Source organism: Ciconia boyciana, chromosome 1 (assembly GCF_034638445.1).
Source record: "Ciconia boyciana chromosome 1, ASM3463844v1, whole genome shotgun sequence".
Lineage (NCBI taxonomy): Eukaryota > Metazoa > Chordata > Aves > Ciconiiformes > Ciconiidae > Ciconia > Ciconia boyciana.
This window is the reverse complement of record NC_132934.1, coordinates 15,693,409-15,712,574: the sequence shown is the minus strand read 5'-3', so window position 1 is coordinate 15,712,574 and position 19,166 is coordinate 15,693,409. Positions and strand designations below refer to the sequence as shown.

The following is a 19,166-nucleotide window of genomic DNA, read 5'->3' as shown; positions in this document are numbered from 1 at the left end:
ATCTTTGGGCAGCGTCTGGGGAGTGAGGTACTACCCACATAAGAGGAAGCCTGAGTTAGGGACTACTCACCCTGGACCTATACCAGTCTATAGGGAAAGCTGGGCAGGATTCAAGGATGCAGGCTGATATCATTACAAGGCTGCTATCATCCTTGAAAGCTCATGGTGAACAGGGTACAGGGTTTCGAAGGACTGGAAAAGGGCAAATGCAATGCCCATTTTCAAGAAAGACCCAGGGAACTACAGGCTGCTCAGCCCAACCTCAATCCCAGGCAGATTATGGAACAAATGCTCCTGGAAGCCATGTCCAGACAATATGGATTTACCAAGGGGAAACCATGCCTGACCAACCTGCTTGCCTTCTGTGATGAAATGGCTGCCTTCAGGTACTGACCGGAGAGTAGCAAGTGTTGTTTATTTTGACCTTAGCAAGGCTTTTGACATCATCTGCTTTTGTATCCTTACAATAAATTGGAGAGATATGGATTCAAGGAGCGGACTGTGAGGTGGGTAGAAAGTTGTCTCAACAGCAGGGCTCAGAAGGCTGAGGTCAGCCGTTTGAAGTGCGGTTGGTTGGTTGTTACTAGTAACATGCCTCAGGGGTTAATACGGACCCACATAATGCTGAAGGGGTTCATTACCATCCTGGATGTTGGGTTGCAAATTCATGGATTGGGGGTAGGGAGATGATTGATACAATAGGGGCAGGGCTGTTCTTCAGAGGGACCTCAACAGGCTAGAAAACTGGGCTGACAGGAACCTCATTAGGTTCAACAAAGACAAATGCGGAGTCCTACACCTGGGAGGGAGGCATAACCCCACATCATTGAACAAGCTGGGTGCTGACTGGCAAGAAAGCAACTTTGGAGGAAAAGGGGCTGGTGGACAAGCTGAACATGAGTCAGTAATGGGTCCCTGGGGTGCTGAAAGCTAACCATAGCCTGAGCCACAGCAATAAGAATGTAGGCAGCAGTCAGAGGGAACTGATTGTCCCTCTCTGTTTTGGCACTTGTGAGACTGCATCTGCAGAACCGTGTCCAGTTTGGGCCTCCACTGTACAAGACACAGCATGAATACAGAAGTGAGTCCAGTGGAGCGCTACCAAGATGATTAGTAGCTGAAGCATATGATGTATAAGAATATGCTAAAAAAATATTTTGTTCAGTTTTAAGACAAGAAGATTAAGGGGAGGGAGGTGTCTGAATGCTGTCTTCAGCTACAAGATGAGTGACTGTAGAAAAGATGGAGCCAGACTCTTCCTGGTGGTGCACAACAAAATGGCAAGAAGCAACAGACATAAGGTAGAGCAAGGGGAATTCTGATTAGACACAAGGCAAAAATTCTTTGCAATGTAGTTGAGCACTGGAACAGGGACCAAGCGATGTTGTGCAATCTCCATCTTAGAGACATTAAAAACTTGACTGGACGAGGCTGTGAACAACCTGATCTCAACTTTGAAATTAGCCCAGTGTGGGGGCTGACCACATGATCTCCAGAGGTCCATTCCAACCTAAATTATTCTGCCGTTCTATGCAGTAAAAATAAAAACAAAACCAAAACAAACAAACAAACAAACAAAAGGGTTCTGGATGTTGAGATAATTAACCCAGAAGCTTAATATTTCTGCTGTTAAGCACTTTCCCTTATAAATGTATAGCGTAAAATCCCCTAGCAAGGAACTTGCCTGTATCTTGGAAGTCCTAGAGGATATGCAGTGGAAGGGTGCAGTGGAGCTCTTCCAAAGCAGCTACAGAAATGGCAGGACCCAATCACTACAGCTCCACCCGATGCTCCCTAACACAGAGTGCTTTCTAATGTCCATGTTGAGGAAGAGCAGAGGCGGGTAAAGCATTGAAGGAGCTGCTACTCAGCATGTTCACAGTAAGCGTATGGCAGACCTAGGCATCCTTCCCAGCCATTACTGCTCCTGTCTCTTCCCACAGCCCTAGACTTCAGTCTTCTAACACTCCCATTTGGAAGAACATGCCCATCTGCCTGTTTTCCTCAGCAAGACAAACGCTTGTTCTGCAACCAGCTTCGTATCTGACCTGCAGTCCCTATCCGTCTTCATTACAACCCGTAAGACTCCTGGTAGTCTATTTAGTCCTATATAATTAGATAAAAGGCTTAAGTTATTAACAATATTCTGCAAAAGGCTCAGCTTCTGTCACAACAGGTATTAAGTCTTTCGACAAAATTCAATTTTAAGTAACCAGGACACTTTAAACACATGAAAATAGAGTTGATCCTTGAGTTCTTGATTTAAACTCCATTAGCAGCATCTCTGTAACGGAACCAGAAACCTTTCAGATGTTTGTCAAATCCTGTTTTTCTTAGTCACCAGAAGCTCAATTTCTCATACAATAGTTCATGTGAGCTTCTTACAAATTGTCCTAAACTATCATACATTTAGGTCTCATATATATAGCTGATATATCATTGTATGAACTGAAGATGATAAATTCCCTACATGATGCATTATCAGAATTTGTTTTTCAAGGAAATAAATTGTGCTTTCTTTACAGTGAAATGAAATTTTAAAAAAAAAATTATTCCTAGTTGTAAATCACGTTGGGGTTTGCTCTGCTTAGTGATTTTTTTTGAACCAGTCCTCAGAGAAACACACTTCAACCTGTAATTCCTGTGTTTATTCTTAAAATTTCAGCCCTCAGCGTGTTTATACCAGTTATCTTTGTTGACCACTAAAGGAGAAACTTCCTTTGCCAAATGCTGTTTTCGCTGCCCCAAACACTGACATACCTACCTTTCTCTCTAGTCTTTCATTTGCTCCTTCCTTTCCAGTCAATCTTCCTATCCTTAGGTTCTCATTTTCATTAAAAATTTTCCATGTCTTTATATTTCTCCTCTGCTGGCCAGCTCAGTCTCTTGTTTGTACTTCTCCGCACTTCAACTACACTTTCTCCCATCACTCTGCTTTAGGAAAAAACTTTGCTAGTGCTTTGCAAAGTCCTCTATTGAAAGATGTAGAAAAGTCAAATGCAGGAATGGGTTCAGTAACTATGAATCATATTCCTTATGAAAAAGAGGTTTCCATCACTGCCAGGTAGCTGTCAAGGGAGGTAAAACTGTTATAAGCCTACAATTTCTCTAGCCCTAATTAAGACTTGAAGTGGGTAGCATAATCAGAGATTATGCTAGATATGGATATCATATCTAGATATGCTAGAAAATACTAGATACAGACAGAGCATGGCTGTACAATCTCTGCAGTTTTGGATGCTGCTGTTCTTCACTCTTTCTCTAAGAAAAAAAAAAGGTGAATTCTATTAATGTCTTGTGATATTTTTGTTTTGGCAAATAGTTACATATAGCTAGTGCTAGACTTTTCACAGGAATACCATTTTTTCTTTACTATATGCTCATTTATCATTGTGCATTTTTATTTGATGGCAGATGGTTATGTCTTTGTAATTTGATTTTTTTTTTTAGTGGGGCACTTTACTTGGTTATCTCTCTCCTACTTACATTGGGTAGTACAATAACAAGGTTCTTTGATGTTTCTCCTCTGTTTGCACAGGCTATGCTGCAAACCTCAATAATGATTTAAAAATGTAACCTTTCTTACTCTCAGTTGCTAATCATTGCTTTTGCTTATCTTACCAGTATTGAGCACGCATTCCCCCCTTCCACTAGGTGGCATCTGAACATTTTGCTATCCTCTCGCATTTACTAGGATGAACCAAGACCACCTTTAGCAAGGGAGTCCAGGTAGTGGACGGTGTACGGGAAAAAGCAAAAAGTGTAGACTGCATTACCGCATATGGAAGAAAATGTAGCTGAAATGGAGACGACTTGCATAAATGTTAAAAACAATAGCGTGTAAGTTGCTTTTCCCATGAATTAATGCAACTGCGGTGCGAACTAGTAACTTGGATGGAAGCGATGATTTTCTGTTCTAGTGCTAACGTGATGACATCTAGGCAAATTAATTTCTGCTTCCCACTTTCTACCCGTTGAAGCAGGGGCTGCGCAGCCAGTAACGCCTCAGTAGTCCGATGTACTCCGCCGGACGCCCTGCGCTGACCGAAGGAGCACCCCGCCAGCTCTGGCGAGCAGCCGCTTCCCCTCCCGCCGAGCCCCCACGTCCGTTTTCTTGTTGCGTTGCTTTCCTTGAGGACGCTTCTCCTCCTCCGCGTACGAACAGCTCCTACTGTCGCCCCTCCTGCTCCCCTCCGCTCTCCCCCGGCTCCCAGAGGCCGTCCCGCCCGGGCTCACCTCACGCAGCCTCTCGGCGGGCGGGACGGGCTAACGGCCGGCGCGCGCAGCGGCGGGGCGGTGCGCGCGGTCTCCCAGCAACGCGGGATGGCAGCGGGCGAGCAGCAAGGCCGCGACTACCTGCAGCGGCACCGGATCCCCGAGCTGCTCCACCGCCTCGGCGCGTTGCTGCTCTACCACCGCCCCGGTACGGCACCGCGCCCCGGGGTCAGGGCAGGCCCGGGCCGGGCGCCCCGTCTCGGCCTGGGCAGCTATAGGGGCCCCCCCCGTCGCGAAAAGCGGCGTGGGGATGGGGCGGGGTGGGGAGAAGGGATTGCGTGGCCTTCGGTCACTAGCTGGTTGATTGTCCTGCCCTGTGGGCAATTTTACTTCGTTGCAGAAAGACCACGCGAGTTCCTGATCCAGGCGCTGGAGAGGGTGAAGGCTGGAAGGCGAGCCGAGGGGGAGTACCCTTACCTCATGGACGAGGCCAACCTGGCCGCCATGTTCGAGTTGCTGGATGTTGTGGGCCAAGGCCACATAACGCTGGCACAGTACAGAGAAGGTGCGTCTCACCCGAACAGCAGGTCATGCTGAAGTGTTTGTATTTGTTTGCACAGAATTATTAAAACAGTTTCTAAGCTACCCATATGTATACTTTAAAAGTATCCACACATGTGCCAATACACAACCTGGAACTTGGAAAGTCAAAAAAGTTATGTGTTTTTAAGTTACATATGTTTACCTTCTGTTATATCTAGGCCACTTTAAGATGTTAAAAAGTAAAGTAATCTTTCCAAGACTTGTAAAGGAAATGCTCTTTCCTTAACTTTAGCGCTTAAAACTTTGGGACTGAGCACTGAAGATCTGCAGTTTGGAGATGATGTGACTATCACACTGGACGTATTCAAGGAAGAAGTGTAAGTTTAAGTGAAAGGGGTTTTTTTTGGGGGGGGGATATGCACAGGAAATATTTTACTGAGATTTATTTCTTATTTACAAAACCATATAATTAAAGGACTTGCTGGTTTAAGCTTAGCCCCTTTACTTTGCATTGCAAGATTTAAAAAGGTCAGTTACTGCCTGACCTTGCTTGGCTTGCTGTAACCTGGACCAAACTCAGCATTTTCCTCCACCATCTCAGTTCTTGGGTCCTCTCAAAGCAGACCTCTCAGATTGCCCACCCCTCAGGTCAGACAGATGGTCATCAGATAGCCCAGGGGTTCAGATACCATCTGGAAACATGACATAGGGAAGCAGCGTTGTCGTCTTTGCCAGAGTTAGTAACACAGCTGTAGGTGCAACAAGTCCCAAGCTGTAATAATTTCTCATGGTCAAGGTATGGTTCTAAGGGCAATGTTTTGGTAACTGCTGCAGTCACTGGAAGGTAACTGGAACTAATTATCCTCATTGTTATCTAACTAGAATTCTTTTTTTTTTCCTATCTTAGGAAGAAAAAGATGCTGGAGAGCTGGGCTGTGTTCTAGTTTGAGCAGTAGTCTGCTATATATATTAAAAATAGACACCTTGCTCGATTCTTCTTGTTTGTCAGCTGTGGATAGCTGATTTTAAGCAGTACTCATTTCTCCCCTGCCCTGTTGAAGCAATCAGCTGAAAAGGACAAATGACAAGAACTCATTCATGTTTACCAGGCACTGGAGGGGTATCTTTTGAGAATTGCTTTTTAGGTGGTTAAAAAATACAATTAGGTGGTTAAAAAAACCAGAGATCTCTTTTCTCACTATTTTTCACTATTTTTTCAAAACAGTGTTTTGGAGTTTCCTCCTTCATTTTGTAGCTTACAGTAAGGGGTTTTTACTTGTTGGCTCATTACCATTGAATAAAATTAAGAGTTGAGCTGTTTCTTAAGTTGGTTTTTTGGGCTTGTGCTGTGTTGTTTGTTTGCTTTTTAAAGGAAAGACCAACTTCAGCAAGTTGTGACAAATGTCCACAGTTAAAGAAAGGTAGCACTTCCAAGTAAAATGCTATTTTCAAACTTGCAACAGAGTATTTATGCAATTTTTAAGGAGAAACTTTAAAAAAAAAATAGGAGAGACTGGTACAGGAAAGAAAATTTTAATTAGTATGAATAAAGAAAAAGTGATATATTCCTTCATTCCTTCCTTCTGTGTTCTGTACATACACATTTTAATACGGAACATCCATTACCTGGGATTTAGAGATGTAAAAGGTCTGTGTTTATGTGAAGGTGGACCAGTGCATAAGGAACAGTTGTCCATATTGTACACAGGTGTATTTACACTGTAAATACTCTGTATTCCTCAGAATGATGTTACAGCACACAACACTGCCAAGGCAGACATATTCATTAGAGGTGAAGACAGTTTTAGCTTCTAAATGCAATGGCAAGGTGGCTATGGAAAATAAGATCTGTGCAGTCTGAAACCAAGTCAGTAGCATTTTGAAATTTTTTGTAAAACTGTATACAATAAGGCAAAAGATTAGATTAAACCAGTCGTTCAGCATTGAAAAAAATAACCCAAGTATATTACAACGTACTTGCTTTGCTTTTGTTTGAAATCAGAAATGGTTAATAACAGTCTAGATTTCTTAAGAAGTCTTTATTTTCCTGTATTTGGCCAACTAGCTCTCAAATTGAGAAGAATCTCGACATCCTGTTGAGCTAATTTATAAACTCCAAGTTCATTTAGTGCTGCTGTTGCAGGCGGCTGGTTTGGCTTTAATGTTGTTTCATTTTCTGAAGCTGACTGTAGTACATCCTTCAGAAGCAAGGCAGAGCCAATACTCAGGCTCAGGATAATGCAGGCTTCTTTTATGCTAGAAGAAAAAGTTGTATGGATTAATATGAGAAGCACCCATGAGATACACTTAATTTTGTGCACGCAGTGATTAACAAAAAAACCTCCATGGACTTCTGAAAAGGATCACAAGTATTGAATGGAAAAGTACTGCTTAGATCAAGGCAAACAGTATACTTGTTCTTACTGTCTAAGCCTTTTCCGTTATGTATGTGTATTTTCATAAGCATCAATATTTTGCCTCCCAGTGCTTGGCACGGCTTTTGCTTAAGTTTTTCCACCAGTATTAAAAATACAGAATAGAATTTACCACTTAATCTGTTTAGCTTTTCCTAATTACATTTTCCCCTAAGATAATTAGAAACTTCTTATTCAGCATAATTTAAGAGCACAGTTTAACAAACAGTTGCTAGAATCCAAACATTTTCCCTAATTAATATCATTAGGGAGCAAACAGATACCCTGTCTTTGTCACATTGTTTTTAGTCTAAATATGATAAGATAGCCATGTACCCATTATGCATTACTTTTTATGGTTCCTTTGTGCATCTGTGTCCTCTTATGCTGTGAACAATAATATGTACATATCTATTACCTTTATGAAGGTGATGTGCTCAAAAAAACAAATCTTAAACCTGAAGATGCTATGTGAATATTACAATTACGAAATGCCAATATATCATCTTTGTCTTCAAGTGTTCAAGACTGAATGCCGTGCTCCATATTAATTTAAAAATACTAAGATTTCTGCCCCGATTAGCCTAGGAGTTTAGCGCTGGACTCTTTAGAAGACTGCGGGCTATTTAAAAAAGACTAACCACAAAGAAGGTAGCTTCTTCTCATCAATGAAAGCAACTAGACCGCTATGCAAGGCAATTCTGAGTGGGAACAGAGTTTAAAGCAGTCTTTCTTCTAACAATAAAGAAAGTTTATTGTGTTGTAACTATATCTTTGAGTAGTTTCTTTGGCCCCAGTTTTGGAAGTCTGTGCTACTTACATTCCTTCCATAAGTTGTCAAGACATCCTGACTGCACAGAATACTCCAGAACACATGCTACAGTCTGTTGCTGTCTGAATACATGCTGCAGAATCAAAACTTTCCTAGCTGTAAACAGCGGAAGCATAAGTGATCCACAGATTTTAAGTGAGGATCAAAACTAACTACGAAAAAATCTTGGTGATACGTCAAACACATGTATTCATCTGGACATTCACTTGAAATACCAATACATCAGAAGTTTGCCTACTTACTGTTTGAAGTAGTTTTCTGGCCTCTTGCAGTAGTGTGAAAATAAAGGGAACAGATTTCTACTCATGTCGAACTGGAGTTGTGCTGCTCCTCCTTCATTGAAATGATTCGCCATAATTACCTACAAACACAAAGAGATGTATCCACTGTTTAGGCCAGCCACTTACACCTACACTGTATTGCATAGGTCGCATTTTGCTGATACCTACTTCCTGATATATGTATATATCCACCTTCTCTGCAAGCATTTGCCAGAAAATTTTGAACAGTGAGTGACAGAGCTGCTGTTCTAATTGTAGCAAGCGGTCTCGTAGGGTCAACAACATTGGGCAAGCTGTGCTCGATAAAGACATTACTGCTTGCTCTGCTTGAGATGGTAAAGATAACCACCTGAAAGAAATTATCCCAGAAATTATGCCACTGAAGTCATTATAATGAAATTATTCATATTACAACAACTGAAGTTAAAATTATCCTTTTAAAAGAAAAAAAAAAAATCTTACTCATTTACAATGGTTCAGAGAGAGTTATCCTTTCCCATTTCAAATCTAAAAGCAATCACAGTCTAATGCTATGTTTAAATTTCGTTTAATATTAAACTCACACTTTAGTTATAAATCTCTGAACATGGCATTCAAAGAAACCCCATCTAATCTAGAAAATCATTGAGTTTTATTCCTTTTATGAAGTACTTCAGAAATTCTACTCGGGAGCAAACATTCAAGAAGCCCTGTGAGTCTGCAAAGACCAAACAGTCATTACAGACCATTTCGTATTAACTCTTTAATACTACTATGAAGAAAATAATTCTTGTCTAAACTAGAATCATCCAGAATTCTTCCTAGGGTTTTTAAGATAACACGTCCACTAATTGTGGAAATACTTTAGAAAGCATAGCATTAAAATAGTCTTGAAGTAAGTGTTAAGAGAATTTTCCAAAACCTACTACCCTGTGCCATTCCTATTCAGGAAAATAATTTTGCCTATTAGCTATTCCTGCCTTTATTTACCTCAATATTTTTAGCAGGAAATAATATTGTAATGTGGGAGGACAGTAAAGAGACAGCATCACCTCTCTTTTTTGTACAGCTTTGCAGCATCTTTGACCTCTCTGAAGACATAATCTACTTGACGAGTCAGCATGTCATGTTTCAGGCGTTCCAGGAGGTTAATCATTTCATCGAAGACAGAGCTCTCCATCGAAGCCAGCTGCCCTAGCTGTAGTTTACTGACAGCGTTACTTTCTGCACGAACCTCCAGTTCGGCTTGCTGTAGCTGCAAGAAGAACTAGAGAAACAAAATCAGATATGAATACTACAAAAAATAATCTTACCGCTTTAACTTTTCATTGGTACTTTAATAGGTACGGTTCTAGAAAACACACTCCTGACGCATTTATAAACTTAAAATTTTAAGATTTAAAAAACACTTTATTATCTTTCCCCGTGGTCCTGATTTAGTAAAAAAAACCCACCATGGTGGTTTAATGCTAGTGATGGAACTGATATGAGTTTCAGATACACAGCAGTCAGGTAATGGGAACAGATCTGGAGAAATACTAAGAAGATTTTAAGATTGACAGCAGAATGCTTAAAAAAACCCCCTGATTTTGACCTTTTTAATGTTTGAAAAAGTAAACTAGAAGCTTTAATTGTAATTTGTTTTAGAAATAATTGTTCATTAAATGATAAATTTGCTGGGCTGACAACAGCAAGAAAATGGACAGAATTTGATGTGACATAGTGGTAACAACTTGTTGGTTTTGCTTTCAAGCAGATCAAGATGCTTAAGTAGACGCAGCTAAACAACACGAAGGCTGCTGTTCTATCAAGTCAAGATTATCCTCTGCTAGAGCCACAGTTTCCTGTGAAGCCAAAAAGAATTTGGAGGGTGCCCATCTCATGCACAATACCTGTTTCTACATACTTCACGTGTTAAAAGGTTTTTGACATTTTGTACCAATAACCACAGAAAAGCTGCAATGCTATAGAATAGCCATGCTGCCACCAGGCTATTATATAGCAAAATAATTAATTCCCAATTCCCAGTTATCAGCGAGTGGCTTTTCTGAGCAGCACCTAAACTGTGTTGCAATGCAGATACCCATGCTGAATCCATTCAAGATAACCTGCCATGGGAGTAGTTCAAACATCATGCATAGGCTACTGCACACACTTCAACATCAATGCTGGTAATACTGGCTTGGAGATCTCCAAAATCAACTCACTAATTTTTTACAATACAAAGCATGTAAAGGAGACTACTTTTTTGTCTGTTCAGATTATTCAATTCCCCAGGCTCTCTTTGCATTTCCCTAGAAAGTTTGTAATTAATACAGCTTAGATCTCAAACAATAATCTGTCCTTATTTATACATCTTTTATTAAATCTGAATTTACATCTCATTCTATTTTTTCAGTAATTAATTCTTCTGAATACACTTAGATAAACAGTGCTGAAAATAAAATGTTTGTTATGAAACAAACATCCCAAGTCCATTTTTTACTTTTTTTAAAAAAATAAAATAATTACTTACTACATTGTCAGCCCAGTCTGCTAACACTGTTGCTATATAGTTAACAGCATTAAGGATTGCACAGTATCGGAAGCCTAAGGAAGCTCTGGTCTCTTCCTTCATTACTTGAGTTAATCGTATCCTGAAATCATCAACTAACTCCTTCTGCAGGCCCAGGAACTGTAGTTTCCTGGAAGCTGTTGGAAGATTCTTATACCTGTCTGTAAAGACATGAATAAAATATTTTTAGGTTGTCCAACACTGAATAAAAGCTTTTCAAAAAGAAACATTAAAGTCATCTCGCTACACAACCTTACGCCTGTGAGAACATCACACAGTATTTAAAACAGCTGACTTGTTAACAATTTCAGGGAAACTACTCAATGCAAAAGCTAAACATGTAGAGAAGTTACATTCTTCCCCCTCCTGATTCCACTAGCATTTTGTATTCTAATACTTTAAGCAATATACGATTATACCACACCATCCAGTGTGGCCCCTAAAGCGTACCCACACACAGTAAGATAAAGCCATTGAATATGCAGTTAAGTGTCTCCTGAAAACTTACTTGCTCTTATGTTCTGTTCAAAGAAAGCAGATGTTACTTAATAGCTTCTAAATTGTCACAGAGTCAAACGGAATAGTGGGATTTTTTTATTACTGCATTGTAACAAATTATATTCTCTCAAGTATGAACAAGATTTAATATGCTAAATAGCAAATGTATTTTTTTAATTATTATTTTGTAAACATGTCACTAGCTCAAGCTTATTCATACTTGAGTTAGTGTCCAAAATACAAAACAAACAGGAAAGCTTTTATTAAATTGCAAACGTCACGGCTTTGCAATGTTATTTAGTGACTACTGCTGACAATGGATATTTAGTAAAGAAATGTGTTAGCTGAAGTTTTTTTACTATTCATTACAAACAAGAGCAATGCCCATAAATTAATAATTACCTGTTATAACTAACAACAGAGTCATAAAAGTTTCGGCACAGTCTGGGACTTTCATTTCATCTACATCAGTGATATCTTTGTATTGCGATGTCCACGCAGCCTCTGATGAAAGCATAGAGTCCATTTTCTGAAGAGCAACTGAGATGCACAAAACTTGTAAATTGTTTAAGTTTCTAAGAAAAAAAAATTCTAACCAAAACCTCTCTAAAATACATAAATACATAAAAGCCTTATCTCTAGTAAGTTAAATTTTACATTTTCAGGTTATAAAAACTACTGATGACTGGCTTCATACAAAACCAGCTTCAGCATATCTGCATTTGCAATGTTGTTAACAACTATGTCAGGGTTGATTGGGGGTTTTGTTTTGTTTTTTTAATAGTTGGCTTGCTCCTTTCCAATATATTTCCTCATTTCTTAAAAGTTAATACCCTTCCCCTATTTCAATTTAAAGTTCATCCTTGTCTGCACACATATAAATATAACATTTGTCTAAAAATAAGCCTACTGGATTCCATACAGCTTAGGGGCAGGAGTCCTACAAACTACAGAAGCACTATTAGTATCTAACCAATTTTTAGTCAAACAATCACAGAGTATAAAAATATGTATGTCTTGTATAGTAGCCCTGTCCAAGTGACTTATCATATTTGAGAAGGCTGTTTGTGTAAGTATACACATACTTTCTGATTGTGCAATATAAAGGCCAACAAAATCCATTGGAAGTCTTACATTTTTTTTCCACTGTTAGCCACCTTTGGAAGCAGGATTCTTCTGACAGAATATGCATGCAACTGGGAAGGCTGCTGAGATAACCATGAACGCTGTATAACTCTCTCTCAAATAGAAGTACCTCATCCACAAGGTGACAAAAGAGTGTATCATCGTACAACACACATGGAATATCAGCAGCCAGCTTCTCCAAAATCAGCATTACTAGAGCACGAGAGAATTCAAGCTTTTGAAAGAAAAAAGTGAATAAAATGTCAGGGACAGGAAGTATTAACATGTGCAAACATGTACACAACAAACTGCTACTAGACTGAGTTAAGTCTCACCACATACTTAGTGAAATCAGGGAAAGTGGGCTTGCACAAGTATCTATCAGAAGTTGACTTACATATTCATATATATATAAACCCCTGAAAATGCTTACCCCAGCATTCACTGAAGATCCTGCCTTGTCCAGTATTGGCTGGATTTTGTCATCAAGGAACTTTGCATGATTTCCAATCCACATAAGTACTTGTGTTAAATACCACTCAGGCTTATTCAAAAAAGAAAAGAAAATATTAAATGCATCCAAACAATGTTTATTCAAGTGCTACTAATATTTTAAGACAAACCTCTAAAAACAGCAGTCTCTTCCCTGCCTCCTCTTCATCTCAGATCACACAAGTCTTTCACTGTGTTTTACTTAGCTTTGATTTTCATAAAAGTAGTATCAGAGAAGTATTTCTGGGTTTGAATTGTCTTAAATGCACAAATTATTCTGTTTCTTCTCAAGGACAAGCTCCATTTTTTACGTCCCCCCTTCTCTACTGCTTTCTCACTCATGAGGTCCTCTTTTCTGCTTCACATACTTCCTCCTGTTCTTCTCTGTGGTCTTTGTTTCTTGGTACAGCAAAAAGGATGCACTCCTGAGAAAACTCTTCCCAGTAGCTCTGTTCTTACTGTCATTGTACCCAACCTCAACCCACACTGGACGTGGGGAATCTACCACCTTCTCATTTCACATTATAATGCCTTTAAGCTTTTTCAGACTAAAAATATGGGCTGTAGTTTTTGATGAACACTTCTTTCAATGTTAGTGCAAGCGGAAGCAATTCCTGTCCTATTCACTCCCAATAGCCAAAGAACCTTCGGTTGAACTGCACTCACATTCTTCACATTTTGTGTGTCTGTTTCTCATTTCTGTATCAATTCTCACTTGTCTACTGAATTTCATCTTTTTTTTTTTTTTTTTTTTTGACCCTCCCCAACTCTCCAAGATCATTGTGCACTCTGAGCATGTCTTCTGAAATACTTGTAATCCCTTCCAGGTTGAAGTCTTTCAAATATTTTGCATGGGTATTTTCTTTATTCCATTATCTAAGTTATTATAAACAAAACAAAAAACCCAACCCAAATTTGAGCAAGGCTCTGTTGGAATATCTTTCTGATCTGACACTACATTACCTGTAAACTTTTCTTCACAAGTTTTTTAGAAAAATAGTTGTTCACAAATTTCATCTCTGGAACATAATTTTCCTGTTCGCTTATGAAATAATTTTATTCGTGTCTAAAATACCTCTTTCCTGCTAATATACATAACATTATTTTAAAAAGCACTGTAGTAGCAACTACCAAGATTGCCAACATATTTACATTTACCCAAAATTATCAACATAAGCATACCCACTTGTGCAACTAAACTGTTACAAAACAACTCTCAAACTCTGCTGCAGATGCATTACAGCAGTATTAATGCATTGAAACCTGTTCCAATGATAATTCTCAGACAAAAGTCCTCAGTCTTTGAAGATAATTCATACAAGTGAGTCAGTTTCCAACTGGTAAAGTGGACATCTCTTGTTGTATGTCAATTAAAAAATTTAACCCAGAAAACTAGTTATATAACAGTGCCTTTAGACCAATCACATTTTACATACTAACAGCAGAATCCAGCATTTTCAGTTACATGACGGTAGCAAAAGATAATGCCAAAAATCAAAGTCACAGCTTTGTAGAGCCTTTGAGCTCAAGCAATAAGGAACTGTACAAAACCGTTTGCAAGGAGACAGAGGAAATTAATCAAAGCTTCTGAAATTATGGGAGTCAGTCCAAGGTTGTAGTAACACTTTCTAAAGGATCTGGACAAGGGAGAAATATTGCCTGGGCCAGAAAAAATGCTTGTGCCTCTGAAAGGTCTCCAAGTGCTATCTTGATGTCTCTCCACACTTAGGTAGACATAAGAACTGCTCAGTTTTGAAGAATCTTAATTTCAGAAAGGAAAGTGTTAAAGTTATACAATTTAAATACAGCAATCTATCTGTTGCTTAAAAAAACAATTTAAAAAAAATTCAAACTGCTTTCTCCCATACCTTGTTTAAAACATTGGTTTGTTTATTTCCAGTGAAATGATACTTGAATCTTTTCTGAAGAGGATTCAGCATGATCTGTATCGGAAGGATAATGGGTGGCGATGGGGGTAAAGAGTACTTTTCTGGCAATTGTTTAGGTTTGGTTAACAGTTCATCTCTAAGTTTGACAGTCAAGGACAAATGTAAGTGTTGAATTCTCCCAAAATCATCATTTCAATAGAATGGGTTTATAAAAATGAACGTTTCTTAGTTCTACCTCATTGGCTGAAGGCAGTATTATGCAATCAACACAACTCCTCAAATATGAAGGATGCTCAAAATATTTCAGTTTAATATTTAATACAACTCAGGCCGCTAAGGATTATTTATTCAATGACAATACAAATCACTTAAGTCAGTCTGATTTAGGAAACTCATACCATTAAAAAAAGAACACAGAAAACCACCATTATCAGTACCAAACACAGGGGCTGCCCAAGAGACAGGCTTATTCATACTTGTTAAAGGAGGATAAAAGACTCGAAATTAATAAGTGCAATACATGATTTCCCATTTTCACGTAACTTATTTAAGTGACCCAGTCTGACAGACCAAAATTGTTACCAGCTCAGGGCTGTGTAAGGGTTGTGTAGAATGGCCTTTATCTTCCCACTCCATGATTAAAAAAAACAAAAAGGGCAGCCATAACCACTCCAGGAAAAATTGCTTGGTTGAGCTTTAGCTGTGATTTAATTCACAAAAAAAGGAATAGGATGAGCAGCAGTGCCTTCTGATTAACCTCAAAGGCAGACTACTATCGCTGCACAATTAAAATCCTGTAGTTACCCCTTTCTGCAAAGTCTCCTTCCGAAACACATATCTCTAGCTTTCCCCCTTTTCCTTCTGAGACAGGACATATTAAAGTGATTAAGGCTGATTTCAAGTAAGGCTATGAAAGGAAAAGCATTAACTGTGTAAAATAAAATATACATCACCATTCTTTTATTAACATGGGTAATCTTGCTGAAGCGTGTAAAGCCTGATCCTCATGAAACCTGAACTGTCAGCTACCATGAGATCACTAGATCTGATGACTTGGAGTTACAATGTTGCTACTGCCAAAAAGGACAACTTTGGCACCTGGCATTTTCTAAACCAAAAAAATATATTCTAATGTTAATGTAAAGTAACATAAATTCAAATTATCTTCCGTCTTTAGGGAGAACAAAATTTTAAGTAATTCTTCTTGAGAATGTGCATCTCTGACATTTATTATTCTTACTAAAATACACCACAACTATTTAAAAGGATACGAGGTTTGCAATTTCAGAAGCTGACAAAACAACATCTCCAAATTGTTGTATACATCAGGAGCACTAGCTGGTGCAGCAAGGCCAAATGCCTGCGACTGCGGTGGCCCCACAAATGGCCAGCGGAGCTGGGTTAGTACGTCTTCAAAGTCACTGCAAGGCAAAACAAGCACTTTAACAAGAACTTACAGTACAATGCAAAGACGAGGGAGTGACAGTACATCTCTTACCTCGACAATTTGTCCTTAAGAATTTTATGCCAGAATTTAACAGTGGATCTCACGAAAGCAAGAAGATGAGAACAAGATGACTCCTGAAGTTTAATATCCAGTTCTGCCATGAATGCTAGAGTACTGGCTGCTTCTGGAACATTGTTGGTCATCAGATATTGCTGAATGCTATCGCTATAAAATAGAAGAAAAGTCAAGGCCAAAAATTCATTAAAGATACCAGAAAAGAATCATTTGTATATTGAAAAATGAAGATAAAACTTTCTCAAATCTAAAACATTTTAATAATGGGACAAACTGGGTTACCAGTCTCAGAACATATATGTAGTACTCAAACTTTACCTTAACTCTTCTATTCGTGAAATCCATTTAAGATAGGACAGGTGTCGTTCAATCTCTTCTACTTGACTAATCAGTGCATCAAGATCCTCCATCCATGGCTGAGCTTTCAGTAAGTGGCTATTGATTGCATCAGATAGAAGAGTTTCTTCCTCTAGAAGCCGACTCAGAGACTTTTTAGAATCTTCTGCATTCTTTAAGGCATTCTGAATTCTTTTAGGGACTTCTGATGAAACTGTAAGTACCTACATTCACAGAGAAGTATTAAGTCTGACATAAAAACACTGCATTATGTAGAGTAGTACTATCTGAGATATTAATACATTGATTTAATTTAGTTAAATGTACTTAATCAGTCATACAGCATATTCAGAAGGGGAGGGGAAAAAAAGAAAAAAAAAAAAGGAAAGATGCTTACCTGTTCTTCTAACTGCTTCTTATTTTCAGACAGCTTATCAATAAGGTTGTCTAGGTTCCTCAGAGAATCATAGTCATTTCCAACTTCTCTTTCCACAAATTCAGAAACATAGTATGGGATATCACAATGATCTAGATCTCTAGTGACTTCTTTCTTTCTAACAGCAACAGTTGCCATGTTTTCTTTCTCTGCAATACTGATTATACAATTTCTAATTAGTCACCACTAAGACAGCACAAACAACTATTGATCTATTGAGGACACAAAACTCCATGAAAAGCTAGACAGTTCAATTTAAATTGAAACTTAAGTTAAGACATTCAATAAACATACTGCTTTAAGTGAGACAATTTGCTGGCATAAGTCTTAGCTGAGATATGATAAAACCTTGCTTACACAGCCAACTGGTGATTTATCATACATTAATTACTGAAGAGAAATATGCCTGTTAATATGCCTTTTCCTTCCCCAAAAGTATGAATTTTATTAAAAACGGTTCAATATATATGTAGTTTCTACATATGTAATATGGAAAACTTAACAAAAAATACTGAGAAAATATTTTTGTAAAATACAAAGGCAGATAACAGTGTTACACTTTACCTTTTCATACAGTTTAGGATGTTCCAGAGATATCAATTGATGACTGACGTATTACTAGCAAAGTATCCACTCGGGTCTCGCAATGATTTGTAAAGTAAAAGCATCACTGAAATATTTGTAAGAAACCCCACACAGTATAGCAGAAGAGGCACTTGCTGACCCACACATTTGGCAGCATCCAGGGAAAACCAGACCTGAAATTGAGAGGATGATCATATACAGTGAAACAAAAAAAGACAATAATGACGAGTGTTTGGCTAGTTCAATTCTCAACTTTTTAATATCACTTTCAAAACAGTATTTAAAAATGAAACTTGTACATTTGCACTTTATCTGCTACAAGCTTTAATTAAGTGAAAAACCCTACTAAACAGACAACAGGAAAGACTGAAAAAATGGTGCAAATGATGAGCCAAAGTTGCAGAAGCAATAGAGTACCAGCAAGAACAAACTGGGAGACCAGGTGTGTTGCTGAGGAAGAAGCGAATACAGAAAACAGAGCAGTAAAAAGCACCATGCTGTTTGCAGCAATGAAAAAAAATAATACCGCAGAAGACCACTAACCAACTGGTGCTGTTTCCTTACGAGAGGAAAGGATCAGGATAGAGGAGGAGAGAGAAACAGGACACCGGGGAGCATCCTCCAGCTGTCTCCCTGCTCAGGCACGCAGCCCTGCACCCACCTTCGCCAGAGGGCCAAGGAGCGTTAGAAGGCTCTGCGGGCCCCGGGGAGGCTCTGGGCGAGGCCCCCTGCCGCCCACGGCCCAGGCCAGGAGACCAAGCAGCCCCTTTCCCCGCGAGCCGTTAACGCCTCGGTGAGCCCTTCTTCCCCCGCTCCGGGCTCTGCCCCCGAGGCGGCGCTTTCCCTCGCAGGCTGGACGGCGCCCAGCGAGCGGGCGCAGTCAGCGGAGCTCGGGTGACGGGCAGCGGAGCTCGCACGGGCCCGCCGAGGCGGGCCAGGGCTCCCCCCGGCCGGCTGCTACCCGCTGGACCTCCGCCCGCCGGATGAACAGCTACTGGGTCGGGGTCCTCCACAGCGGCCCTCCGGCCCGTGCCGAGTCCCCTCAGCGTCCTCCCCGCGGCGGGGGACGCACCCGCGGCCCGAGAAGCCGCCGGCTGACAGGACCCCGGTTCCCTCGCGCGCCGCAGCCCCGCCCCTGCCGCGTCAGCAGCCCACAGCCCCGCGGGCAGCGGGTCACGTGCGCGCAGCACCGCCTGCGGGCGGGGCCGACGGGGCGCATGCGCACTGCCACCCCTTGCCTTCGCGCGGGCGGTGCCGCCTGCCCTCCGCCGGCAGCGCGCATGCGCCAGGCTGCAGCCGGCGGCTCGATGCGGCCGGAGGCCTCAGCGCTGCGCTTGGCTGTGACCGCCGTAGGCGCCCGGTCTTCCGGCCCTCACACCGCCCCAGGCTGCCGGTTGGGTCGGCGGTCGCGCTTTTAGGAAGGGTGGGCAAATCTGCGCTCGAGGAGCAGCTGATTTTGTTCCCT

General features: G+C 40.3%; 2 protein-coding genes across 3 annotated transcripts; one reads left to right on the top strand and one right to left on the bottom strand.

The window, feature by feature from the left end:
* Positions 1–4,267: 4,267 nt before the first annotated feature.
* On the top strand, positions 4,268–6,290 carry EFCAB10 (EF-hand calcium binding domain 10). Its single transcript, XM_072859459.1, has 4 exons — positions 4,268–4,423; positions 4,616–4,780; positions 5,051–5,135; positions 5,666–6,290. The coding sequence occupies exons 1-4, from the start codon at positions 4,324–4,326 to the stop codon at positions 5,700–5,702; spliced, it is 387 nt and encodes a 128-aa protein (XP_072715560.1). The 5' UTR covers positions 4,268–4,323; the 3' UTR covers positions 5,703–6,290.
* On the bottom strand, positions 6,276–18,847 carry RINT1 (RAD50 interactor 1). 2 transcript variants are annotated; one of them, XM_072859448.1, is made up of 15 exons: positions 18,245–18,847; positions 17,681–17,874; positions 17,078–17,273; positions 16,663–16,904; positions 16,321–16,494; positions 16,094–16,243; positions 14,802–14,958; positions 12,875–12,985; positions 12,451–12,676; positions 11,719–11,856; positions 10,780–10,979; positions 9,317–9,531; positions 8,454–8,634; positions 8,247–8,365; positions 6,276–7,014 (listed from the first exon to the last, which is right to left on the bottom strand). In XM_072859448.1, exons 2-15 carry the CDS (start codon positions 17,686–17,688, stop codon positions 6,798–6,800), a joined length of 2,334 nt encoding a protein of 777 aa, XP_072715549.1. In that variant the 5' UTR covers positions 17,689–17,874; positions 18,245–18,847; the 3' UTR covers positions 6,276–6,797. The 2 variants fall into 2 exon arrangements, with proteins under 2 accessions (XP_072715549.1, XP_072715542.1); XM_072859441.1 differs by having other exon boundaries at positions 18,363–18,847.
* Positions 18,848–19,166: the final 319 nt, after the last annotated feature.